The 27670-nt window shown below is 44.2% G+C and overlaps 1 protein-coding gene across 1 annotated transcript in view; it reads left to right on the top strand.

Moving 5' to 3' along the window:
- Positions 1 to 27670, top strand: part of MYBBP1A (MYB binding protein 1a) — a 50391-nt gene that overhangs the window by 7898 nt on the left and 14823 nt on the right. Inside the window, exons 10-23 of the mRNA XM_048966679.1 lie at positions 75 to 182; positions 776 to 901; positions 1458 to 1664; positions 2315 to 2423; positions 2827 to 2914; positions 3842 to 3993; positions 4599 to 4688; positions 5349 to 5489; positions 5897 to 6061; positions 7106 to 7263; positions 8117 to 8251; positions 9459 to 9570; positions 11767 to 11898; positions 13136 to 13204. Of these exons, the coding sequence (XP_048822636.1) occupies positions 75 to 182; positions 776 to 901; positions 1458 to 1664; positions 2315 to 2423; positions 2827 to 2914; positions 3842 to 3993; positions 4599 to 4688; positions 5349 to 5489; positions 5897 to 6061; positions 7106 to 7263; positions 8117 to 8251; positions 9459 to 9570; positions 11767 to 11898; positions 13136 to 13204 (1792 nt within the window). The remainder of the gene's footprint in view (positions 1 to 74; positions 183 to 775; positions 902 to 1457; positions 1665 to 2314; positions 2424 to 2826; positions 2915 to 3841; positions 3994 to 4598; positions 4689 to 5348; positions 5490 to 5896; positions 6062 to 7105; positions 7264 to 8116; positions 8252 to 9458; positions 9571 to 11766; positions 11899 to 13135; positions 13205 to 27670) is intronic.

Genomic DNA, 27670 nt, shown 5'->3' with positions numbered 1-27670 from the left:
GCTGCCTTGTGTGCCTTGTGTTTATTTGTGTGTGATGTTCATGCAACTGATTGTGTTCGCTTCCCTATTGAAAGAGCACAGCACAAGATTGCTCGATTAAGGAAATGGATCATCCACCGACTTATGAGCATTGTTGAGAGTCCTGTGAAGAAAGAAGAGAGCCTTGTGATGGACATTTCCAGGTGAGAATGGTTCTAAGACTGAATGCCACATGTGCTTGGAATAATTATTGTCTCTACAGCAGTGCTCTAGGTCAGCTGTCCTCATGGCAGATTGATACACAGATATTCCATAATTAGTTATTTAGAAGATTAGGTTCTGTTTTTAAAATGCATTCTGCAGACTTGGACAAGCTCTTGTCATAAGTAGTTCAGGCCCTTGTAATCAACTCAGTCACATTTGTTTTTTATAAATGTTGGGTTCCTTCTTTAGACTGTTTGAAGATGTCACTTCTAATCCTTGTGTCAGATTATAGTGATTTTATTTTTCAGTTTGAGTCTTGGAGGATATAACCCAAATGTGACTGAGTATTGTGTGGCCTCAAATGTTGACACTTCACTTGAGTGAAATCATGAGCATCCTTTTTCTCTTCTTTACCCTGTGTACATGGAGAAAAGGGTTTTAATGTAGAGAATGGTATTTCTCAGTATTTAAACATCCTTATGAAAATATTGTATATGCTGTGTTCTATTAGTTTTGTGCAAATAGACTGGTTTTGCTCTACTGTGACCTAACTGACTTTTATTATTTTTTTCTCTCATTTTGTGTATTCTAGGTTTTGCTTCTTCCATGCTTTCTTTGAGACCAAGAAAAAAACTTCCCAAATACCTGAGACAAACGCCCTTATATCAGAACCCCTAGATGAACAAGCTCACTCACTGGCAGCAAACTATTTCTTTGGGTAAGAGTTTTCCTGGCATGCCCTATGTTTGGTATTTTTTCGTCTTTCCTGGAGATAAAACACATGTGGTTTCTGTTGTCTCTGTTACAAACTAGAAGTAAAAGGACTAAAGAGAGAGGTGATGGGGTCACGCAGGTTGCTGTTGGCTTTTTGTCTGGGCTGTGTGTGAGCCACTGATAGTTCTGTGTGCTAAGGGAGATGGAGTTTGAGCAATAAAACAGGCATGGAATAACAGACACTGTCAGGTGATTGCCCAGGCTGATGCTCTAACCTCAGTAGAGGGAAAGTAGAGAACACAATGGGACAAAGAATGGGAAACAGCTGGGAACAAGGATGGTAGTCAATGTAGAGCATCTTTGGGGGTACCAAGGCAATGAGGTGCACATTACTGTGCCTGGATACATGCATGGGTTGAAAGTTAAGCTTGTGAATCCGGGTTAAAATGAGTGACCAGAGCTCCATGTTGAGTGCTCTGTCTGGGGACAGTATTTTGGCAAATTTGGAGAAGGTCATCTTGTTCATCTGATGATAATGTGCTGGCTGTTCTTCTTTTCAGGTTGCTTCAGACTTTAAATACCTTGACTGTTTTGGGGGATACAACTGAGGCAGCAGCCTTGAGGGAGAAGCACATCCATGGTGTGACTGCAGATGGGAAACTGTGGATCTTTCATCTTGTTGAGTATGCCAGTGAGCTGCTCTCCAGTGAGAAGTATGTCAAAGCTGTGAAGCCTTTTACCAAGGAACAGAGAGATGCCTGGGAGAGGTGAGAAGTTTGGGAGGCTGTGTGCTGGGATCATGGGATGAGCAAGCTAAAAAGGGCTCTGGGCTTCAGTCTCTGGGCTAATAGAAGATTTTGGCTGTATTCTCTTGTCCTCCTCCTTTTGTTCTGACTGCTGCAACAGAACCTTTTCACAGGCAGAAGCAGTTGTGTTTCTTCCCTTCAGTATCCTGTACCTGGTACTTGGGTTTCAGATGCCTTCCTGTTTCTCATCACCCAATTCTGTTTTATTCTGTGTGTGTTAACAGTGTGTTAAGTGGTTCTGTCCTTTCCTATTTTCACTCACAGTCCCTCTCCTAAACAAGTTAGCAACTCTGCTAAGCTTTTCTCCTTAGGATGCTTGTTCAGACTTCCCACTGACTCTTTCCTGATGCTCTTTTCTGGGCATGATAAGGGTCTTTGTCTTGGCTATAGTATTAGGAATGTAGCTAGTGTCCAAGTGCAGAGGTTTTGTAAGCCACACAGAGGTTGAGATGCTATTGTTAAGATTATGCATTGGATGTATGTCCAATATCAGTAAATTAGAAGTTGAGTATAGAAAATGGTTTTGTAGATTTTGTCATGATTTTAGTCTGATCATAAGAGGGGGTTTGCTGTTGTTATTGTGAAAGACTCAAAAGGATTTATTTCTTCAGAACACTCCAGTCTGTGAAGAACCTGCAAAAGAAGAAAAGTAAATCAGACAGTGCCAAGCACTTTGCTTTTCAGCAACTTCTGCTTTTAATGGCCATTCATCTTTTCAAGGTAAGGTCTCTGAAGCAAATCTGAGTTGTGCAAAATGTGTTGATAGCAAAGCCTCCTGAACACCCAGCTGGAGAATTTCTTTGTATTCAGAGATCTATTCTTTTGCTGCCTCTGGCTTCTAAAAATGGGAATTGGGAGTTAATAAACTGATTCTTACACTGTCTGTAGACACCAAGTTACAGGGGCAAAGCTTGGTGGAAGCACTGGTTGTGCCATTGATTTGTTGCTGGGTGAAACAATTCTACTTTGTTTCATATTTTCCTCTGTAGAGGAGTTGTAGTAGCTGATTTTAATACCTGTACTCTTTAAAGAGATCCTTAGGTTTGGGATATATTCCTTTTGTTGCTGTTGATACTGGGGAATTCGCAAACTGAGTGCTTACTGTCTACATGTGGTCAAACAGAATCCATCTGAAACAATGGATCTTCTGAGTGACCTTCTGAACTGCACAGAGAGGGCGTTCAGCAAGGAACCTAAGAAGAAGAAGACTGGTGAGTCCTTTCTGAATGGGATTGTTGAAGCCCTGTCAAAAGACAGAAAATGCAGGTTCTGCATTAATGAATCACTCTGCATGCATCATTTCTGGTTTGATGCACTTTTTCCCAGGAAAATCCCCTCTCCTTCATTCTTTCCTCATCTTTCCAAATCTGTTGTCCAACCTTGCCATCCTCATCCTCAGTTGATGGTGTTCCTATATGCCCCTTACAGAGTTGGTGGGCTTCAGATCTTCTTGTTGTTCAGATGAGCAGCATCCAACAGTTCATTCATTTTGAGTCCTTGCTCTGTGCTGCCCATGAGCTTGCTGAATACAGCAGGCAAGCCTGAAAGTCGTTACTTCAGGAGCACAAGTCCTGGGCTGTCTGGATGCATCCTTGTGTGCACACATAGGACAGGTTCTTTCCCTGACAGGAAAGACAGGTCAAATCCCAACCCATTTCCACAGGCCCAAAGTGAGATTAAACTAAAGCAGCAGAAACACGTTGGGATTTGAGCAGAAAAGAACCTGTCTTATACTTATGACTTTGTCTCTAAGTATGGGCTTATTCTTCTTAATTCCTATGTAAATTAGTAGGTTACAGAACAGAAGCCATAATTTTTGGTGACTTAGTTTTATGAAGATAAGGATTTGCAGTCTTTCAGACTTATGGACCACTCTCAAACTTCTTTTCCTGGGCTCCTGTGACTACTGATTTCATTGGAAACCCTATAAAAATCAGATAGTTTGGCTAACTAGCTGCTGCTAATTGCTTTAACGTGGTCAAATAGGTACCTCATGAAGAGCAAAAATGCTAATGTGAGTAATGATTAAATTAATTGGAGGTTTTGTTACTTGTTGAAGCTTTGCAGTCACCTAAAAACTATTTCAGGTACGTTTCTCCTTCTGGTTAGTTGTTTTTCCATTGCTTGTTCCTGTGCAGAGAACACAGAGCCAGAATGGGTTGAGGTGATTGTGGAAATCCTCCTCTCCCTCCTTGCCCAGCCCAGCCTGCTCATACGCCGCATTTCCAACAGCGTGTTTGGACGGATCTGTCCCAACCTGACCAAGAAGGGCCTGCAGCTGATCTTGGATGTAAGTCTTGTCCCTAACAGGCAGAGAAGCGTGTCTCTATTTTGGGGTTAGATAAAAGCCTCCTTGATTTAAAAAATGTCTGTCATATGTGTGCTGCTGCAATTTAAAAGCAGATTGTGGTTGATTTCTTTGTGAGAGCATGTGATCTAATTTTAGGCTACGTTCCTTAGCAGTTTGGGGCTGAGGAAATTCTTGATGCGTTTTATAAAGCTGGTACGTTTTATACGTGAATATCAAAGAGAGCTTTTTCTGAAAAGATTAAGCATAGATGTACTGAAAATAACCAACACTGAAAACTGGAGCTGGTCACACCACTGAGTAAGGTGGTGTCTTGTGAGAGAGTAGCATAGAGATGGCAGTACTTGAAACATGAACCTAGACTTGTTACAAATCAAATGTGTGATCTGTCTCCAACCTCTGCACCTTCTTTGTCTCTTATAGAAAGAACTTCATAACTACCATGGCATTAAAAGTCAGAAAGTTGCATGCCCTTACTATGTCATCATTCAGCTGTCCATGTGAGCTGAAATTCACATCTTTTGTGCATGCAATGGCATTAAAACAAAGCACTGAATAAAAGGAAAAACAGTCCCTCTTTTCTGCAGGTTCTTGACCCGTACCAAGATCAGGATGAAGAAAGTGCTGTTGTTGTGGTGGAAGAATCAGAGAAAAAGATCAAGTCTGCACAGGACACGGTAATTGATGTGGCATTTCTTGTGCCAAACAATTGTCAGACCTTCAGCATTTAACAGTAACATTTCTGCTGATCAGTTGTAATGGACATAACTGCATTTCTCTGCCTTGAATGAAATGGCTTGTCTCTATTAGGATTTATTTTATATGTGGAACACACAAATGGTTTGCTGGAAGTGCATGTTTATTAGTCTCTTGAGATTGAAGGAAAATGCTGTTGTGGGTATGGCTGTTTGAGCAGGTGAGACTTCCTGAGAATTGCCTACATCCTGAGATTAGCACAGGCCTCTCTGCAGCCACAGATCGAATTGTGGTCATGATGCACGATCATCTGAATTCAAGATCTTGGGCTCTAAGAACTGCAGATATTCAGGTCACGAAACATTATTAATTGTTAGCAGAAAGGGAAGTCAGATGGAGGGCTGTTACTTCAGTTCTTCCTTAGAAGCTTCCTTTTTAAGGCACATTCAGTGTGACAGAGAGGTAAGTCTATGTGATATTCTGCTCTTAGCTCTTGTGATGACCTGATACCTGTTGTTATCTGAAGGCTGCAGGCAAGAGAGCAGGGAGGGCTTGACTTTTATTTCTGACCAGTGACACATTTGAGAATTAAGCAGGGCCTGAGGAATGGTGGGATGAGGAGATGAACTTTTCTTCCTCAGGATGATGATGATGAAAGTGAAGACTCCTCAGATGATGGCGACACCGAGGAAGAGAATGACAGTGAAGATGAGAAGAATGAAGAAGTGGATGAAGATTTTCGCAGTCAGCTGATTAATGTTCTTCAAGCAGGGAATGCATTGGTATGTTTTGAGTACCTACCTTGATACAGATACCAGGAGGTCTAGGGTGGTGAAAAATTATTAAAAACCCACATTCAGTCTGAGCCTATGTGGTGATAACCTTAGCTGTCATCTTTACGTGGCATTTGATGCAGGAGGTCAGGAGCTTCAAAGACAGTAAGTCATTCTTTCTTTCATTTATTGTCAGGGTGTCCTGAGCACTGTTGCTTCCTCAGTCTAGCTCGATAGCTTGCTTTCCTATCTGCAGTCAATGAGATGGATGGGAACTAAAGCCTTGGGATGCTATTATGTAGTGTCTGTTTTTGTGTCCCTGCAGAGCTGGGGCTGTCCTGGGCAGGTGAGGGTTAGGAGCTGTTTTTGAAGTACGTGAAGTGACACGTAGTTTTTGCATCCTGAAAAAACAAAAGGGAGAAGATGACAGTGATGAAGAACTGGATGATGAGGCTATGATGGCTCTCGACAAGAACATCTCAGCTCTCTTTGCAGAACAGCAGAAACGGATCCAAGCAAAGAAGGATGAGAAAGACAGGATACGGAAAGAGAAGATCCTGCGGAGGGATTTCAAGATTAAGGTGAGATAAGTATCCCAAGCAAAGAGCTTTGGCCTGCCAGCTTGCTTGCTGTAGCCTACTGAGTGCTATGAGCTACTTAATGCTAAATAGTTTGGACATTCATGTATGTTGTAAGCTCATGGAGATTGGACTGGATTTTTCTGGCTTGTACTGCACCTGATGCAGCAAGGTCATGGGCAGTGACTGGGGCTTCACATACTGACTCAAAAAAGAAAACAAGGTTGTGCTGTTTAAAAAATGAGCTTTGGGTTTGATTTGCTTGTCTGTAATGCTTGAGCTGGCTGGCTCTCTCCCTGCACTCACCCATAAGGCAGGTACCTGTCAGTTTTTGTAAACTGGACAAGCTTGATGTGCCTCAGTGTGATGCACATAAAATCCCTCCTGGTAACCTTGCAGCTTAAGCTTTTTCTTGACTTGTTATGCTAATAAAAATCAGGAGGGATGTGATTAACCCCCTCCTGGTTATTTTGTGTCTGTAATACTGACTGGAGGCCACCTGATGCCATCATGGTATGGTACAAGGCAGTTAGGCATGCAGGAACAGCTCCAGCTGCTCGTGTATAGAAACATCTGGTGTCACAGTAGCTAGGAGAAAGGCTGGTTTGTGTAGTGAGCCATTGGCTTTGCTGCTTTTCTATTCTGATGCTGTGTGATAAGAATATGATTATATGGTCATGCAGTGTCTGGAAGACAAAGGGGACTTATGGGTGTAAGAACTAACAGATCTGTGCCAAATTACAGTGACTTCAGGTCTGGCTGAGTGGTGGTGGCTCTCATAACTGCTGTTTCTAAGTGGTGCCACTGCACAAAATAGGCTAGAGTTAACCAGCAGCTTTTAATCTTCAGTTTCAAACATTTAGTCTTCACATTATCATGTCCTAACATTAGAAATGATAGCAGGAAGTGTACAGATCTCAGCTGTAAATATAGTTTTCTTCAGACATCTTCCAGCTGCCACTGCTCCAGTTTGAAGGAGCTGCTTTGGATAATCCATCCTCTGTTCCTTGTTTACATTAGTTCTCACCTCAGTAACTGTGTTTTCAGGTGCTGGATCTGGTTGAAGTGTTCCTGAGTAAGCAACCAGAGAACCCCCTGGTGTTCGACATCATTGAGCCTCTGCTTCAAGTGATTGAACAGTGCATGAGCTCAGACGCAGACAAGCAGGAGGTTGATTTCCTCCAGAAAACAGCTCATATCTTCACGTAAGTGTCCTTAATCCTCTTGCTGTAGGTGAGGGCTTTTTCATGACACCAGTAGTATTAGATGAATCCCTGAAGTTTCTCTTTTTAAGAATGGAGACAATTGCTGTGTTTATTGACAATGTGGAATTAGGTTATTGTCATCACACACATGCACACACACACAAACACAGACAGTGCTTGGCCATAACATGCAAGAAAGCATTCAGGACCTGAGTTTTCTAGTCTAAGGGACTTCAAGCATTAAACCAATTTGCAAGTGGAAACCTGCAGAACAAATATTTGCTATTGCAGGCACAGTACCATGTCTCTGAATATCTCCCCAGGCCTCTGACCTCTGAGTTGAATGGTTCAACAACTCTCTGGGCTTACAGAGTTGCTGCTGTGGCTGGAACCGAACTCCCAAGAAATTATTACTAATACAGGCAAAGTACAGATTGTCTCTGCTTACTGGCAGTGAGGAAGGATATAAACAAGACAGGCATAGTGCATGATGTGTGTAGTGATGTGTGCCCTCTATACCCCACTCCCCGATGTTCTCAGCACTGCTCTGAAGTGCTGCTCTCTTCCCCTTTTGTGAAGTAGTTCTGCTGTAGCATGGTTTCTGGCTGCCAGTTTCACTTGGTGGAACTCTGGAAGAATGTTGACTCTGTTGCTCAAGTACCTGCTTCAAGGTGGAGAGCAGTAATTCTGCTCACCCTTCTTGCCTCAGCAATGTGTGTTTCCTTTGCTGCCCAGAGCTAGCACCATTTTTTTGTTGTGTTATGCTAAGCCCAGTGATGAGAGTTCAGACATCTTTTCCCTAGAGCTCTTCTTGGAGGTAATGGCTTTGGGTTTGTGCTTAATGCTCTTTCAGGAACTCGTTATGCCGAGCTAAGCAGTACTGCAAGAGAGTGGATGTCCTGCAAGATGATTTGCACACCTTTGTGGAGAGGCTTGTGAAAAAAGCTTGCAAGCACACTGATTCTTCAGTGGCTCTCTATTATTTCAGGTAAGTGTTAAAAAAGAGCTTCTGTACTGTGTTCTGTGGGCAGTGCTGTGATTGTGGCTGGTCTGTAAGCAGGCATAATATTGCATATTACAACAGTTCAGAGAGCTGAGAAAGTCTATGAAGGCCATGTGCCTGTATCTGAGTCTTACATGAGCACTAGTCAGTCAGCTTGGCACTGTGGAGCATTTTCAAACAGAGATGTCTATTTTTTGTTGATGATCTGCAGTATAGCAGTTGTCATATACACCTTTGCTAATAGTGATGGGAAGCTCCCTTGAGGCTTCATCAGAGAGTAATGGATTGTACGTGATTCAGCACAGGGATAAGTTTAATTTATGGTCTGTCTGCAATGATGATTCTGTAAATACTGTGGTTTCCTGTCTCCATGATAGCTCACTGAGGATTGTAATGATGCTGGCTTCTGTCTGTACATACCAGTATCTCCTTTGCCACTGAATGCAGTGAATTAGGATAAGCCAGATGTGTATCTGCTAGGAATTATAAGTAATCTTGCTGTTTCCTGGTGTAAATGGAAATGGCTCTCACCTGTAGGCTTTCTTGTAGCTTGCAGGTGAATTCAGGGAGACTTTCACACTCTGTACACAACTGTGTGTGTGGGTGCCATGTTGCATGGTTCACCCAGTGCCATGGGACAGTGTTGGCCCTGCAGCACCAGCCAGCCTGTGGCTGTGCAGGAGCCATGGTACGTCCTGGCTGTGTGCTGCATGGCTCCCTGCCAGCTTCTGCCAGAGCTAGTGCTGAGCAGAGCTGTTGTGTGCCTGCACAGTTGATGCACATTCTCTAGAAGTGCAGGCTTTCTGCATGCCCTTTCTGATGATCTGCCTGAGCTTTCCAGGCACAGAGCAGCCTGGGCTGAGAGAGCTGCACTGTGGTGCTGACTGGGCTCTGGAAGCCTGAACAAATACAGAAGTGCTAGTCAAAACTGGCAGCATGCAGCATGAGCTTGAGGAAACCAAGCTGGTAGTGGAGATGTTTGTGATTGTGGTGACAGACAGTGAAATGGTGCAGCCTCTTAAGATTTTCTTTAAATCTGTCAAGAGTGTGTTAAATTAGGAGAAGGGACCCTCTCAGACTCTAATCCTCTGTTGGTAGAGAGCAAGCTGCCTGCATCACTTGGCCTCTGCCCTCAGGTGGCTGTGCAGTGACACTGGTAACTGCTATTGTCCTCTTTTTCATTTCTTTTAAGTGCCTCCTTATACCTGCTCAAAGTGTTGAGGGGAAATGTGTCAGATAAATCACCAGCTCCTCCTGTCCCTCTGTCAAAGAAGCAGACAAACACCATCCCACAGGCTTGTCAGGTAAGAGCAGCCTGCTGTCAAGGCAATGTTTTTGCCAGTAAACTTGCATTACCTCATTTTGCTGAGAGGACATTGCTTATTCAGTCTCACTGTTTCTGCTGTCTGCAGATAGCTGTATGATTCCTTTTCCATGCCATAAAATGTCATGTTCTCCATTCCGTTCTGCCTCACCCTCCTGTCTTTGCAGTTCCTGTTTGCCCATGGCCACCAGGGGCTGCTGATGGACACTGGATCCGTGTTAATTACCCAAAATGCTTGATGTGTATTTATTGCTATTCTGTCTGATGTGCTGGTTTTTTGGTTTTTTTTGTATTAACCTCTTTGCAGTCTGAGTTCTTTTTTGGGAGGGTGCTGAGGAGCAGGGGTGCATAGGACTGTGGTGGATGAGGGTGAACTCCTCTCTCCCTGAGATTTGGGCTGAGTAGTTTAAGTGAAAAAAGAGTAGAGCAACCCTGATTTTGGTGGTAGTTGGTTGCTGGAAGGCTCTTCACCTGGTTCTGCTTTGTGAGTCTATCAGCTGAGGAGCTTTACTGTCTGTTTCACTTTCACCTACTGAAATTTTGCTCATTTTTGCTGAAAATCTGCTGAATGTTACAGGTGTCTGAATTTGGTGGCCCTGTATATTGGGCAGCCCCTTGCAGTCACCCCACTAGAAATCAGGAGGGTTTTTCCAGCTAGCCTGCACTTGCCTCTGGATCTCTCAAATTGTGTGCAGGAATTAGAGCCTTAATTTTGTTAACATTAGTGTGGGAGGAATACAAACAGGACTAGCTTATGTCAAGGGAGGGTCTGGAAATTACAGACAATGAGATATTATTAGTGGCTGAAAAGGCAGTCAATGTTTCTAAGGCTTTGTGAGAAACCAAGACTGCTAATCCAAGCAGCTCTTGTTCTGTGCTGGCCTTCCTGGAAAGAAAAACAAAGGAGGAGATCTATGGGAAACATAAACAACATACTTGATGGTGATGCTAGGGTGAGACATGCTGCATCCTTGTGCAGCTTCACAGCAAAGACTATTATTCCTATGAGGAACAGAGCTGTAGTCTTGCTGTGCCAAGAGCACAGCCAGCAGTTAAAGTGAGTTGCTGGTTTTAGAGAAGTGACACAGTTTGGTCTGTGTGATTCTACTGGTGCTGATGTTGTTTTGAGGCCAGGAAGGTCTTTTTGGAGAGAACAAGCGTGGTGTGTTTCCAATGAGCAGTGCTTTGTGAGGACATTCTGGAGCTTTTCAGTAATCAGCAAAGTGGAACTAGAACAGACCATATGATGCAGTGGTCACATTGATGGAAAAGACTGTTAGTGCAAAAGAAATGTTTGATGACAATATCTGTGTGTGAAAGCATCTGTTTTCTCCTCTACAGTTACATACATCAAATAATTACCAAGCATAGGCACTTCAGAGCCATCCTGCCTTTTTTGGTCTTGCTTGTGTTCAGCTGCAGTAGCAGTAGGGCCTCTGTACTGTTGTGAAGATCCCAGCTTTGATCCCCTTTCTTTCCCGAGAGTTGTACCTCCTGGGCAGTGTGAGAACAGTCAGGAATGTCAGGATGTGGTGCTGCAACGTCAGAATGTGGTGCTGCAATGTCAGGATGTGGTGCTGCCCTCCTCGTTCGCCTGCATGCTGTTCGTTTAGATCCATGTTGCTTCTGCAGGTCTCGTTTTCCTGCTGCCTGTCTGGCTTTCTTTTTCCCCACCAGAGGGAGATATTAGAGCATTACACGTGTCTGGAATTGCTGGTTCCCTGATTGGCACCAGGGCTTGTCTGCTGGGCACTGACAAATCCTGGGCAGAGCTGCTACGTGGTATATTGACCTGCATCTACAGCTTCAGATGGCTGTACAGCTGAGAACTCGTGTACAGCACAGCTGCTGCAGGATTGTGAACCTAATGTGAGCTATACATACTTGCCACAACCCCAGCAATACAGCCCTTGCATGAAACCACACTGCATCTAGTATAATTAATCTTATTAGGAAGCCATGCTACGCTTCACTAACATGGCCATACTGCTATTGGAACTTGGGACCTGCTTTGTTGTTTCTTCTTGGCAATATGTTCTATTCCATAGGCCTGTTTCAGATAAACTAGGAGCACTGAGCTGTTGGAAAAATCAGCGTGCAATGGTTGATATGAATTGAATAGCAATGAATCACTCTTGTTTCAGGGGAAAATTTTTGTTCTGCTTTTTCCCTGTAGCTTTTGAGCACAGGCTGCTTGGACGTGGAGAGAGTGACTTTGATATATCAGCAAGCACTGACACAATTCTTGAGCAAACGAAACAGTGCCCTCACAAGCTCCATGTTTCTCGATCTCTTCACCCGCTTCCCGGTAAGTTGCTGCCTGTATGGGGCACTTCCTTCTCGTGGCTCCAAAATACAGCTGTAAGTCTGGAGAAAGGAGAGAAACTTTTCCAGTTGGTTGTGGGCTGTTAAAATTGTTGCAGGGCTTCCTCGGATTTTCACCTTCTTAAACTCTGAATAGTGTGTGTTTTGATACCAGTGCTGCGGAGGACCACTCTGCTTTGGGTTGGGATACAGCATGGAGAATGTAGGGGAATAAAAGGCTGCTTATTAAAGAGAAGATCTAATTTTCTACCAGTATTCAAGACCACGTGGATAAGCAGTGCTTGCACAAAGGCAGAAGGGGCCAGCTTGTTTAAACAGCTCCTGTCCATGTTTCTAGAGCTCGTGGATTCCATACAGCTGTTCCTTGCAGAAATGACTTTTTAAATCTTTAAGCTCATCCCTTTTATAAAACAAAAGCAATGATTTACGTGGATACTGGCTTTTTAAAAGCTGGGTTTTACCCACCTTGCTAGAGCTATCTGTTCTTTCAGTAGTCTTCTTGCCCCCTTATGGAAGCTGCTTTAGGTGGTGTGGATGAAATGACCATCTGCACAAGGTTTTAGAGAACTTTACAGCAGATTGCTGTTTCTGTTTCTTCCAGTGCCTGATAGATGGCATTGGAAATCTGCCAGTAAGGTATTTGCAATCCACATGCTTTCTCATTTCTTGTGTCTGGATTCTTTCTCCCCGTGGAGTTGGAAGGATTTTGTATAGAAACTAGACATTGTTGGATTAGGCCAGAAAAGAGATTCAGCAGGCTTTGCTGACATGAAACCCTGCCCTGGAAATGTTGTTTTGACCATGAATTGTTGCAGGGTGTGATTTTAAGATAATATATCTCTAGAGATGCTGTCCTCCTGACAGCTGTTTCTGGCCCTTTAGTGCATGGAATGGGACCTTTTCCCAGCTCTGACTTTCTCCAGTCTAACTCAGCATGTTTTCCTTTGCCTGTGAAGCTGTTCCTCTGCATGAAATGAACTGCCTACAGAAAATATCAGGGGGGTAGAGACTTAAATCAAGAATCAGGCATTTTCCTGATCCTTTCCAAGTAAAAAGTTTTGCTGCTGATTTTGTTGTGATCAAAATTTTACAGGGCTGCTGTGAACAAAGTTGTTGATTTTCAAATAAGATGTTGCTGATCTCTGGACATCTTTCTTGTGGAATTTTCTTCTTGCCCAAGATAATAAGATAAAGAAAGACTCGATCTCTTATTGTTACAGATCATGTGCAAGCCATTAATAGACATCCTTGTGAAGTCTATCACAGCAGGAGCCAGGGAACATCAGCAGGTAAGAAGGAAAGCAAACAAACAAAGCTGTATTAAACAGTCAATCAGAGAAGTCACTTCAGCACAGCAATTCAGATGGTGCTTAATATGCTTATTGCTGCCTTTAGGGCTGCCCAATTTGGAGAATTGGCAGATACTGCCTTGCTGCTTCAGGTGTGTGTCTGCAGTTGTGGAAGTGGCTGATGTATCACAGTCACAGGGTTTCTTTGGTAGTGTTTCCTTTAGGAGCTGCCACTTCCAGGGTTGAGGGCTGTTTGCCATAGATCTTGGCTTCAGTCACTTACTTCTTGGTTACTTTCTTTCTTACTGGTGAGATGTTCCTGTGTAACACAGCCTGTTATAATCCTTGCCACCCAATGGTAACTCCAGGTTAGCTTTCTGAGTCTTGTTCTGCACATGGCCAGCAGTCCTGCATTTACAGCCCAAACCATTGTGTGATTCTGTGATTTCCAGGCCACGTGCTTCTCTTTCTGCTTTGAAACCACCTGTATTATAGATCTGATTTTGATGGTTGACTGCACATGTGTAAGCTAATGTAAAATTAGTGGAACCTTATTGATAAAACACTGCAGGATGACTGCACAGCTTACTGTTACGTGAGTGGGGAATGAGGTCTGGCTGGGTTTGCACTGCAGTGTGAACTGCAATGGGGGTATCTTCCACACAGTTAATAACCAAAACCCCTTTAGGTCAGTAGCACTGTGTCTCAAACTTTCCCACCCTCTGGCTGTAACGTGCATCTGTCCCCTGCAGAAGTGCATTGACCTTTCTGATTCATAAACAGCTGTTTTGTTGTTTCTGATCACTGGAAGGAACGTGAAAGTCTAGGTATGTGTTTACTTTAAGGCTGCTTTACCCAACAGGAATGGCTGTGATTTAAAAACAACAACAACAACCGAAGAGAATTAAGCTATTAGTAGTCTCTCAGTGTGTAGGAGTAAGGATGTGTTACACACGTGACAGCTAAATTAATTATAAGGTGTGTACTTGATCCTATCCTCAGGAGACCAGAACAACATCCCAAGCAGACAACTTGATTTACATGGGTATCTTTGCTTCCCCAGGGGGAGTAGCACTGTCCTTTTTTCCGGGCCTCCACAGTTATCTGAACGTGTTTTGTTTGCAGAGCCAGTTTATCTGTGGGTGGGAAAAGGGGAGGACATGCAGTGTGCTGTGTGTGGGAGAGTAAATAGAGAACACACGTACACTGCTGTTAAAACAAAGGCAACGTGGAGAGTAAGCTATGCAAATACATACTTTGCCATTTGGAGTTGCAGCTTCACCTTTTCGCAGACTGCTTCATTTTCAGCTCTGTTTTCACCTCATCAAATGTCGAATTTGCCAGGTTTTCAGTGAAATTTTTCCCACTGATTCTCAATGGAAATTCTTTATTCTCAGTGCTTTGGTGGTGGCTGATGGGATAACAAAGGGGAAAAGCTAGGTGGGTGTATGTGGCAAGGTGATGTTGTCAGTAAAGCAGGGACACAACTTCTCTGCAGGCTGAGCAGCTCCTGGCAGCCTTTGGGCTCACCTACCAAAAGGGCTGTCCTGTCTCAGAATCTTAGAGACAACGAAGGTCTTCTGATAGAATCATAGAATCACCAAGGTTGGAAAAGACCTAAAAGCTCATCCAGTCCAACCGTTCACCTATTCCCAATAGCTCCTACTAAACCATGTCCCTCAACACAACATCCAGCCTTTCCTTGAACACCCCCAGGCTAGGTGACTCCACCACCTCCCTGGGCAGTCCATTCCAGATGCCCTGACTTGGGCCAGCCCCAATGCTCCAGAGCTAAGCATAGCAGTGAATATGGCCTCTAATCAATAAACTAACATAGTGCCAGAGATGTGAGGCATAATTCCTTTCCTAACACTCCAGTTACAGTAGTGCTGATCGTTCTGGCTGTGTCTGCAGTATCTATGAACAGCTAATCCCACTGAGAGATGATTTCTTAGCTCAGCAGATCCCTTTGGCAGGGAGTCTCAGGGCCATGCTGTGTCTGGGAAGGTGGGGGGTTGTGTCAAAAATGAACCCTGAGGCTCTGGTCCAGCAGGACTACTGGCTGCTCTCAGCTGGCCTGGGAGAGGCTCTTCCCAAGGGGGTAGAAGAAGTCTTTGGGTTGAGTTTTTAGGTAGTTTTGAGCGAAAGTAAAAGTGGTTAATGGAGAGGATGTAAGGGAAGAGTGTTCCTTCTCCATCACCCTGAAGAGCTGAATTTGGGAGAGTAGCATTTATGCAGTCATATCACAAGGTTGTACTGAGAATGATTTGAGTGAAAACTTACCTTTCCTGGGATGAGGACTGCTGACTGTAGCTGATGATCTGGACAACTGGCTCTTGCTTTGATGTAACCTTTCTGAGCGTTCTGTCTGCCTCTGAAACCCAGAGAACATGGAGCAGTGCTGTGTCTGTAATGGCTGAGTGCTGGTACTTAGTAGACAGGAGGTAAGTGCTGTCTGGGAGCTGCGTGGCTCATCTCAGTGCAAAGCTTAGCAGGAAAACGAAGATTTAAAAGAAATATTTTAGGTATTATGCCTGACAGTGTCATCCTTCTTTTGCCACCATTCCTACATGCCTAAAGCAGCTGTAAGGTTTTTCACCTCCATGGTGAAGTAATTTGTGAGATGAAACAAGCAGCAGTCTGGGGGCTGAGAGCTCTTAAGGCAGTTGTAAGGCTGGCTCGCAGTGGCTGGGTAGGTAGGTTGGCTTTTCCAGCAGTAAGCTCAACCTGTATAACAAGTTTTAAACTGGAATAGTAAATTTGCAGTGGTCCAACTGAGACTGAGCTTGAAACTGAAGCTTGTGTGTGTAGCCAAGTTCTGTTCTGTGATGTTATCCCTGAAGTGGGGATGCCTGCAAGAGATGCCAGTACAGCAGCTTTCCTGGCAAAGAACTGGAGACATTGGTGTTGTCTGTGGTTGGGAGGAGTGGGCCTTGGTTGTCTGAGAAGGGGATTTCATCTCACCCTGAGTTCCCTTGGGTCCTGTTTAAACCCACACATAGAGAGACCCGAGGTGGATATCTGTGTGGCTGCAGATGTGCACAATGAGCTTGTTTCAGGCAGTTCTTGCATCTGAGCTGGACCTCTCACCTCCATGCTGGCTGCAGGACACCGTGAGGCACATTGGCTCTGGCAGCTGCTGCTGTGGCTGCTCAGTGTTACCTGCTGGCTTGTCTGCTTTTTAAAATTCTTCATTTCTTTAAGTGTGGAGCTGAAGAAGGGCTGCTGTCCCAAAGGTGCCTGTGTGCAAGTTAAAATGCTTCAGGCTTTTCAGAGATGAATGCACGAGTTTGGACGTCATTCATTTATTTAACTGGGAAATCTTGTGGGTTTTGCTGTGTTTATTTTAACACTACAGCAGCAGTCTGGACCTTTTCCTATGCTTGTGTTGATGTTTGTTTTCCCATGTTGAAGTGAAACCAGCCTATAACTTTAAGCTGCACCATCTCAGAGCAAGGCCTGCTGCACATCAGGGATGTGTTGTTTCACTGTTGTCTACTGTAGAAAAAGAGTGAATAGAAATTGTATGAAAGAACTAGATTTTAAGCAGTCACCGTGAAGCATTTCAAGGAGACCTTCAGTGTGTGCAAAGAATGCTTTGTATTAAAGAAATGAAGAAGGAAGGTGTTAAAGAACAGCGTTTTGGGATAGTCCAATCCAGCCTGTTGGATGCAGTTCTGAGGACTGAGGTTCAGAAGATCAGTCTCACTAATTAGGACCTTATACTTGAGCAGCAGCAATGTCCCTGCTGGTAGGATGATGATAGCAGTGTACATGTCACAATCTTTCTGCATGCAGGCAGGTTTCATAGCTTTTTGATATTGTAGAAAACGTGTGCAGTGCTAACAGGTGGGAGAGGCATGTGCTGCTTTGGTGGCTGAGCTGTTGCTGTCCATCTCATGTCTTCCTCAAGCACTGAACACATTCTCCCCAGTTCTTTGTGGGGAAAAAAAAAAGTGCATTACTTCCTCCTTTCTTAATGCATTTCTTTCTTATTTCTGCCATTGTTTCCAGAAGACCTTGACCTTCAAATTACTGCTTTGTGCTTTGTTTCAGTGGGTGCAGCGTTGCTTTTTAGATATGTACAAAGGCATATTTTTTTGGCTTGTGCTGATAGAGTGTAAACCAGAGATGAAGTTGTGTTGATTTTAATGATTATTGCATGACTCAGCTGCATACCAGAACCCTCCTGAGCCTTAGGTGAGGAATGTCTTCCTGGTTTATTTTAAGTAGCATCAGTATGTGGAGCATAGCTACAGTAACATCTGGTTCTGTAACTGAGGAGGGTTCTTGAGGTGTCCCTCTGATGCTGTTTCAAACCCCTTGGCAGTGCATTTTAATTATTGTGCCTCCTTTCAGTTTCATACGTGCTGGTACTGCCAGAGAAGTGGGTGAGTGGGAGAACTAATGCTTCTTGACTATTACTGTACTCTGTTGGTCTGAAGGTCAGGTGAGGAGGGAAAACATGCACCGGGTTGTGCTGCAGTCCCCAGGCTTTACTGCTGCTGGAGGCTTCTGCAGGAGAGCACATACTGCAAGTGCCAGCTCTGAGCTGGGCAGCACAGCGTGTCTGGAAGCCTGGAGCAAGCATGATTTTCCCTGAAAAAGTACTTGTTCACCACCAGCACGCTGCTGTGGAAAGCACTGCTCCCAACAGAGCCTTTACTGCCCACTGAGGTAGGAAAGCCTATTCCTTTTCTCCTTAGGGGATGATAATTGCTTGAAATGTAGTGTGATTTTGAGTCTGAACCCAGTAGATTCACCATGAGACGTCCTGCTCTGCTCACAGCACAGTGTCATCGTTATGGTTCTATTTTATAGAGTTCTGGGCTCCTTGACAGCATCTCTGTGGATCTTTCTGTGTTAGATAGCTGCTGCACTCTGGGGGTGTTCTCTCAATGCAGTCCATTGAAATACTGACAGCACTTTGCAAGGACACGCACACCTCCCTGCTGCTCCTCAACCAAGTTAAAATAGAACATTGGTCTTGGGCAGAGAGCTGAGGTGTCTTATTAATTATTATTTAAACTGGTGGTAATCTCTGTAGGGAAACCTTCCTTTAAGGGTTGGCTCTTCCGTTGCTGTGTTTAATTATATTTAGTGGCTTTGTGTATCAGCTGCTGCGCAAAGGACTCTTAAGAGCAAGCAGCTCAGCACAAGCTCCACCTCTCAGCTTCAATGGCTGATGAAAATTAATATGATCACAACCAGCTTGGGAATTAAGAAGGATGGGTGAAACATCTTCTGCTACCAGGAGTGAAAGGTTGTGCCTCTTTTCATTTAGACCTGCCTGCATCTCTAACATTTTCTTAGGGTTTAGGCAGATGAATTGGGACCTGTCCCTTGCTGTGTTCCTTGGGAAAGGGAGTATATGTTTCAAAACAATTACTAAAAGCCTTTGTAATTATTTTTGCATTGTGGTCACGCATAGGTTTGAATGTATGCCTGTCATATTATTTACTTTTAGAGCTGTATTGATTGAGGATGTTGCAGTAGCTGGGAACATAATGATGCTGTATTTGTCCATCAGGCAAGTTTCTCTTCTGTGATCTGGCCAGAGCTTTGCAAAGCTGATGTAAGTGCAGAGCTGTCACAAAACTAATAACTGTCATTTTAGTGAGTGTGGAGATGAGAATGGGTTCTGAGATAGAGTTCAAAATGTCATCTGTTGTGATACGGATTCATTAATATTTCAAAATGTGTTTTTATAAAGCAGGCTGTGACAAGGAACCCTTTAAGATCTGTCTAATGGGGAATGTATTTTGGGTAAGTTGCTAATTAATCTTGGTGCTTTGGCAGTCTCCCCAAAGGGATCAAACATACATAGACATAATTCTCAGAAGTGAAGCAATTCTGTGCCAGAGCTGCCATCACCAGAAGAGTAAAATATGATCTCAAAGTCCTGCCAAGGAGGTCTTGGCTGATGGCAGTTATCCTTCTGAACACTTTATGTTCTGTATAAATATCTAAGTTAAAAAGTAATTAAACTTTAATACAGCAAGAACAGTAAAAGCACTGTGAAGCGTCAGAAGCCAGCACCCCTCTGCGTGTGTGTGTGGAAGCATTCCTTGTGCTGTGATAAAAGAACGGATCGCTGCATGAACGCACTGCGCCTTGCCTGCGTGCTCACGGGTAGTGCCCAGCAGGTGGTAGAGCAAAGATTTGTTATGGAATATTTTGCATATGCTATTACTAATAATGAAGCAAAATAAACCTCCCCAGATCCGTACCAGCACTCTCTACCTCCTTTACAACAGAAGTGAGAACCGCTGCTGATTCAAGCTGAGTAAGGGCCATAATGGGGAGGTAGAGGTAGAAGGTGGTGAGGCACTGGAACAGGCTGCCCAAGGAGGCTGTGGATGCCCCATCCCTGGAGGCATTCAAGGCCAGGCTGGATGTGGCTCTGGGCAGCCTGGTTTGGAGGTTGGCGACCTGCACATAGCAGGGGGTTGGAACTGGATGAGCATTGTGCTCCTTTTCAATCCAGGCCATTCTGTGATTCTCAAAGCACTCCCATCCCCTGTGCTGTGTGCTTGGTAAGGGGGCTCGTCTTGGGGTCACATTGAGGTGAGATTCAGGGGGCTAAACTACCTATAGGCAGTGATAACTTCTTATGCCATACACTATTACAGCAGCCATTGTCTTCCTCTGCCCAGTATACACTGCTTCTTAATGACCTTTTTGTAAGAGAAGTAATTTGCAGCTGGAAAATGTGTGTCAAACTGACGTGCTTTGGCTCCAGTCAGCGTCTTGCTCATGTTCCTGTTTTTGTTTGATGTAAGGAGATGGTCAAGGAGATCCTCTGTTTTGCAAGGTAAAGTTGAAGCAGGGGTGGTCTCTTTCTGAGATGTCTGATGGTGGGCCAGCAAAGCTCCATGACATGTTCTGACTAGGTATGTAAACTGTCCTTCTGAAGTCCAAGGAGGAACAGTTGAATGTTTAAGTGCTTTGCTGGGTCAGGGCCAGAGTGCTTTACATTTTCCTACCAAGATTTTTAGTCCTTAAACCTTTAGGATGATGTGGATGTGGATTATTGTATACCAGCATTTCATTTTTGAGAGAATCTCCTGCTTTGGGAGAGCTCAGAGAAACTGGCCTTGGGGTATGTTGACAGCATCTATAAATAGTCTTAGATGTTCTTTGGAAATGTGTCTGATGCCATAGTAAAATGTAGCAATTAGTGGCTTTATAAGCCATGTTTCTCTCTCCCTTTCCTCTAATTTGTATGAGATGGTTGAACATTTTGAAAGAGCAGTTTAAATGTTTCAGGTCCTCCTGACTGCATTTAGGCTGAGTGCTTGAAATCCCATGGTGATAACTTTGTGTGCCCATGTTGTGTTGCATTTGGACAGGACCTTGTCACCGAGTCACAGTGTCTCCTTGGGACATCAGGTGTGCTGTCAACTGTTGATATTTGTTCATTTCTTCCTGCTCTCTTAGCGTCCTTTATTTTCCATCACACTGAATGCAGGGCAAACAGCAAGAAGCTCCTGCTTACCTCCTTATTGTGATTCTGAGGATATAGCCTGCGTATTTTACTCACCACTGTTCAGCTGATGGTATTGATGATCATGGAGCCAATCCTAAGGAACAGAGGAAATATACTTCCAGTAAGTTGCTAGGAAGAGATCAGAAAATGATCAGGCCACACATAGTTTAGTTGGTACTGCAGACATGGTGAAGCTGTCCAAGGTTGGGACTGATGGGCAGCATTGACAGCCCTGTGACTTGGATGGACTTCTGAGTTAGACCTGCAGTGATTTTCCAAGACAGAGAGATTTCCTGGCCCACTAACTAAACCTGCCATCAGACACGTGGGGAGTTGATAGTTTCTTAAAAGATGTGCATTTGAGAGTAAACCACGCAGAAGTGCTTTGTGCTCAGCCTGACAAACATAATCCCTCCACCAAGGTGATGAATAGACACTAGTGCAGAGCAAATGGGAAGAGTTTGCTAAGAGGGGCATTGCCAGGTATTTAATAACTATTTAGTAACAGAAACAGGGAAGAAGTGTCTTTGGTTCTGATGGAGCTGGTGGCCATACCCATCCTGTGGGCTGGAGTTGTATTCATGATGCAAAATGTCTAAGCTCAAGCTGGAGTCTTGATTTGTTGAAGTTCTGGAATATCTTCACTGCTGTTTTCTCAGTGGGCTATTGGATAATGGTTTGGAAAAACACAGTAGGATTGGGTGCTTTGTTGCCAGGTGGAGAAAGATTAAGGCTCCTGCAGTGCAAAATTAAGTGCCAACCTGGGCAGTCTTCACTGACAGTGATGCACTTCTGAGCTCCTATAGGAAGCAGGGGTTTCTCCTTTCCCTTGGATGGAAGTGTTGGGGAGGACAGCCAGGATCAAGGAAGAAGATAGTGTCCAGAACAATGATTTTGCAAGGAATATTGTGATCCTTGGCACTGGTTTTTATTGAGCCTCATATTGAGAATCTTTGCTTTCATTTCTTTATCAAAGGGCATGTGTTGCTGTGCTGTGTGGAGCCAAGAGCTTGTGGAAGCAGAATGGAAATGCTCCAAAATGAACACAGCCATTCTAGGAACCAAGTTATTATTTTTTAATTGTGATTTTGTTCTTAAATTGGGAGAAAAATGTATTTAGGAATGGAGAGGGGAATACACTTATTTCCTGATTATTAAATTATTATTATATGTATTTTTTACTTTTTATTTTTGAATTGTGGGAAGGGAGATGCTTAGATGCACTGCACGGGATCCACTGCTGTTCCTTTCTCTCAGTACATCCTATGGTACCAATATTGCTCAATGAAGTCACAGATCCTGTCATTGAGTGTTGCAAAAAGAGCAAGAAAACCTCAGTGCTTGTGGATGTTAATCAGCATTCTGCTGCTCATTTATCTTGTATTCTCATGCAGCTTACTTAATTATGGCATCTTTTTACTTTTCATGAATTTAGGATAATATTGATGTTTTGGTGTTTTTTTTGGAGGGCAGCATTAAGAGTGATTGGCCCTTCTGATGTAGTAAGTGGCTCCCCCAGGGAGGCATGAATCTGTTCCTCACAGCAGCAAACCAATATATGGATTGCTCTATATGGATCCCTCTGTCCTGTTGGCCTCTGGTGAAAGAAGAGCATGGGTAAATAATGTCTTGCCCAACCCTGCATATTCACTGGCTGTATCTTTGCTGTGTGTGACACATTCCAAGCCAGTAACGAATGCCTTCAGCCAGGCCTGGCTCAAGAACACGGTGTTACAGTGGATATTCTTTGTTTTGAATGCCTCAGTGTGCTGCAGGACCTTCATCTCCATCAGAATTCCTGATGTGAAGCCTGGTATTTAGAGGGCAGAGAGTCTCTGAGAAACTGCAGCGTCAGATTTTTTCCCCACATGTACTGCCTTTAAAATCCAGTATCACTTCTGTCACTTGCTCATGCTGGATCATGATGAAGGTAGGAGGGAGCTTTTATTGTGTTTTTCTCCTGCCAGCAATACGGTGACAAAGAGAGCAGCAGTGCTTGGGTGCAGGGCACAAACGTCGTGTTCCAACCCTTGTCCTGAGCAGGCTGTCAGAAATGAGTTCCTCTGGTTGGGAAATGGAAGGTGAGGGTTTTAGGCTGACAAGAACATCCTGAGCACTGATTGCAGAGGGACCAAGCATGGAAAAAATCCACTTCTTTTCTGTTGATTTGCAGAATCCTTTGTTAAATTAAAGAGTGAAATTTTAGGGCATAAAGAAACCCACGTGTCTGTGGGTGCAGGAAGGCTGCTCCAGTGCTGGGAATGCTACTCCATGTTTTCTGCTGGCTCTAAGCACACTTGAACAAACTAACCCAGTGTGTGACTGTCAGTGATAGTAATGACTGCTTTTACCTGTAGGGCTGACATAACTGCAGTGGAGGTGCAGCTGTATTATATAAAGGCAGTTTACATGGGGTGAAGCTCATTCCATGTTTTCAGCCAGATTGAGTGGTGGTGGCAGTTTAAAATGCTTGTGTCTCGGAATAGCTGTTTTCATGTTGTGGAGGAGGAGGAGATACCAGCATAGCTAATGTGAGAAGACTTTTCCGTGGTGCAGACAAGTGCTCAGCAGCAGTGGAATGAAGTTAGCAGCTCGTCTGATCGATGTGACAGCCACTGCTCAGAGCCTGGGGAATAGGCAGGGAGTTGGATGGACTTCTTAGCTTCTCATTTCTGCTGCTTAGAGCAGCATGCCTGAGCCATGGGTGAAGAAGTGCGGGTTACTGGTTAAGAGTTACTGGTGTTGAGCTGCTCTTGTGGAGGTGAGAGACCCAGTTCTTCTGAGGAAGGGCCTCAATGTTCTGCCTAGCAGGTGATGAGCAGCTGCTTGATTCCTCTGCCATTTTCTGCTTCTCCTTGAGCTTAAGCTGTCGAGAGTGACTGGAAAGTTGTCCTGCATGGAATGAGAGGGGCCATATTCTCCAACAATTTCAGAGGGAACACCAAACCTCATGTTTGCAAACTAGCATCTAGCTTCTGTAGAAACTAGCTAGAGAGAAGGATGCTGGCTATTTCAAGGGTTTGGAAATAAAAGTTAATTTTAAATATAACCAAACCAAAGCTCACTGAAAACTTCCTGCACTCAAGAAGCCCTAAACAGATAACCTTCATCTGGCAAATGAGCAGAATGTGTCTCAAATGTGACAATTATTTTAAGATGTGCTAATGGGCAGACCGTTGTGAGCTATTTAAAGGCTCCTGGATGGAAAGCTGCCTGCTGTTTCTGTGGAAGGTTAATTCTGTACTATGGGGGAGGAAGAGGTACCATCTACTCTGCATGAAGCTGGTTTGCAGTGCAGAAAAAACTCTAAAACTCTGCAATCCGAAATCTAGCTTGATGAGCTGGGATGTTTGGTGGGAGTATGCTGACTAAGATTGCCTTTCTCATCCGAGGTTGTAAAATATGATTTAGATGCCACCTCAAATGCTTTACATATCATAATTAACCAGCCTTGCAGAGTTTTTCTCATCTATTTGCCGCAGGAACTTAATTTAAACTGTAATAAACCATTTGTTATGTTCACTTCTTGGCAAGGAGAATTTAGTTCTGAAGCCTGTAACATTCCCACTGGCTGATGCTGGGGAGGGCAGGCTGCGCTCAGAGGGTTTGGGAGCAGGGCTGGAGGGTTCTGGTCATGCTTACCTCTGTTTGTGGTTCTGCCATGGCCGTTCCTGGAAGCAGGGCTGGGAAGGGCCTGGTGGGCTGATCCTGTGCCTGCCAAGCAGGATCCTGCTCACGTTCCTGCTGTCTCAGACATTATTGGACCTCAGCAAGGATGGCTGAATGTCTTGAAAGAGCTGATCGATCAGTCTGAGGACACTGGCTTGTAGCAGGGAATATTGAATTCTGCTCCTGAGTTGGGTGATGGTGCAGGATAGGTTTTCATGGTCTTTCTGGGCCAGCTTGAGCTCTGTCCCTTTTATCCCAGGAGGGACTCCGCGTTCCACTGTGAAGCCTTTGCACAGCTGTTCACTGGGAAGGCACCACTTTTATGTGCATTGTTTCAGCAATGCTGGGACAGTTAAAAATTAACATTTGCTTTCAGAATCAGTCCTCGTTCACCACAGGCAGGGCTTTGCCTCATCTCTGCCTCCCTTTGAAACTGAGACACCCATGGAACATGTCTGCTTGTGCTGTATGCACAGTGCTGTGCTAATAGAGGAAAACCAATTGGGCAAATGTTCTTCAGATGTCTCTGGTTTTCACTTTTTAATGCCTGAAGCCTTTGTGTGTTTTAAGTAAATGGTTGGCATTTGATGCTTCTTCTGTGCAAATGTGGCTTCATGCTCTTGAGGGATAATTATTTTGTTTGTCCTTAGGAAAAGAGTCCCTTCTATTTTTTTCCTCCTCTTTTAGCCTCCCCCAGAGAATTTGCAGTTTGATCCCTGCGAGGTCTGCAGGCTGTGTGAAAGGCCTGCTGTTAAATACGGCCGTGCAACTCCTGGCCAAGACTCCGTTGCTCACAGTGTTGAAGGGCTCAGTGGGTTATCTGAATCTCATAATTCTGATTACAACGTGTGAAGGTACGACAGGGAGCTTGTAGCATACACTGAACTGCTGCTGCTGTACTGCCTGCTGTGCTCTTGCTGTACAGAGCAAGGAGCCCTGTGTTCTTCAGCCTTCTTCTCCCTTCACTCACAGTTTGCCCTTTTGAGTAAGCATCTGGGGTGTCCCTGATTTGGACTTTGCCTACCAAACTGTTAACAAGCAGAACTGTAGCTGACAGGCTCAGAAACGGTCAAATCAAAGAACAAATGGCAGAGCAATGGAAAGCAAGCTCTTTCAAAGCTGAAGACCGTTCCCTTGGAGTCATTCTCTCCATCCCACGCCCAATGAAAGCATAAAAATAGAGTGTTGGAACTGTGGGAGTAGAAATGGGGATAGATTAGCACTTGCTTTGTGGCTTTGCATGCTGTTAGTTTTCTTTTTACAAAAGCTTTGACAGTAATTGAAAGAGACATCCACCATGGTGCTCTGGATGCACTGCCCTATCGTAATAAAGGACAAGTTATTCTCTTAGAGTCTACAGACCTGTTAGCTGGACCTTGCTGTGCTTTATTATTGCTGTTGTTGGTTTTTAACATGTAACAAATTGCAGGTAGCTGAGAAATGGATTTCATGGTTGGGGTATTTCTTAAAATGCTTGTTTAGAATTTCCCATTTCTTGGTGCACGTTCTTTTACCCTGGTAGGATCAGTCAGGAATGCAGTGTATCCATGTGGCTGTGGTCTCAGAGGCCTTGGGAAGCACAATTATTTTTGGCCACGTCCATATGGTTGTAGAATGGTCTCAATGCTGAGGCTTACATGCTGGGAGCTGCTGCTTTGTAATGTATTCTTGCACTGCATCAGATGTGCTGGCAGGTCAGGTAATGCTGCTGTGTGCATGCCAGAGGCACCAGTGCCCTGGAGGTGTGACACCATCTGTGTATTTTTGTCTCCTTGTCTCCCAGGAAGCTCTTGATGCTCCTTCAGTCCTAAGAATAGGTTTTGAGTCGCACAAAATTGTCCTTTTCTAGGGTTCTTTGTGTGTGTGTATTTATATTCTCTTTATATGTATAAAAAGAGAAAAGGAAGCACTTGCTGCATGTGCAAAAGAAGTACTGGTGGCATGCTTCGTACCAATAAGATGGATGTTTGCTTTCAATAAGAAGGCGGTGGCTGAGTTGGCTGGGATTAATCCACAGCTTGCCATTTAGACAGGCAGGCTGCGTGCCCTGGCCTTTACTGGAAAGGGTAAAGGCAGTTGTACAAGGCAGCCAGATTGCTCTCCTCTCTTGAGGTAGGTGAGCACATCTGAGAGTTACCAGCACATCTCGGTTACTGCAGGGAGCACGTCTCCCACTTCAGAAAGAAACGTTGGCCATTTATAATGAATGGCATTTTGTGTAATCATTTCAGATAAGAAAGAAATAAAGCTGACAGAAAATCACAGGGTCAGCACTACTGCTATTGTTTGTTCTCTTCTCCCACGTGGACTGATAACAAGCGTTTCTACCTCACTTAGTCATACAGTTTGTGGATATATTTAAGAGTCTACGTATGTATCTTTGCTTGAATAGACTTCACTTCTATTTATTTTATACCATTTTATGGCATTTCTTTTCTCCTCCTTCTCTTTTCTATATGAAACTGAGGAGAAGCAGCTTGGAGTAGGCAACCAGGTGGAGGAATGCAGCATCCTCCCCCCAGTTAAAAGCTCTCACTGCTTGTGAATATTCTCACATATTTCAGAGGTTGTGTGGTGGAGGGGCATTCTCTTCTGAACTGGAGCAGAGCTCAGTAGCTGGTGCTCCTGGGTCTTCTGCTATTTCTGTCTACTTGTGTAATGCAGATAATACTTGGCTCTTTTGCAGGACTGTCATGAATACAACAACTGAGAAAATGCCTCTGGAGAATCCTTGGTGAGATGCTGGCAGCTTCCAAATTTTGTAGATGTTGCAAAAAATCAGTGATGCTGGAACAGGAGAGAGAAACAGGGAGGCTGTTGTCGAGCTCCAGGTCTCTGCTGAACCAAATTTCAAGTTATTGGTGTTGATAAAAGAAGGAAAATGAACTGCAAAGAAAGAGCCGTTTCTTTGTGATTGCAAGGCAGTGGTTCCTGGGGATCTGTGTCACCTGGGTCTTTCTGAGGTTTGCATGGTGTTTACAGTGTTCTTAGCCCCTCTTACATACGTAACAGAGCGTGTGTTATCGGGAGAAGCTCCTGGAGGTGGCAGAAGCATTTCCTTGTGCAGTATTTAAAATCTTTCTGTGGATTCTAGCAGGGACTGTCCTGCAAGCAGTTGTCTCATCACCCTTCTGCTGGTGGTTTGGCATTTCTCAGCAGGGAGCCCCAGCAGTACATCATGTTTGGCTGAACGGCCGTGACTGCAGGCTGCTGCTGTGCAAGGTGGGATGGCAGTGCTGTGGTCCTGCTGTCCAAATGGTTTTCTCTGAGCATGTTTGATTTCAGCCAACAAGCAAGTCTTTTATTTT

This window comes from Lagopus muta, chromosome 20 (genome assembly GCF_023343835.1).
Source record: "Lagopus muta isolate bLagMut1 chromosome 20, bLagMut1 primary, whole genome shotgun sequence".
Classification (NCBI taxonomy): Eukaryota; Metazoa; Chordata; class Aves; order Galliformes; family Phasianidae; genus Lagopus; species Lagopus muta.
Note: the sequence above shows the minus strand (reverse complement) of the source record. Positions and strands in the feature narration are given on the sequence as shown.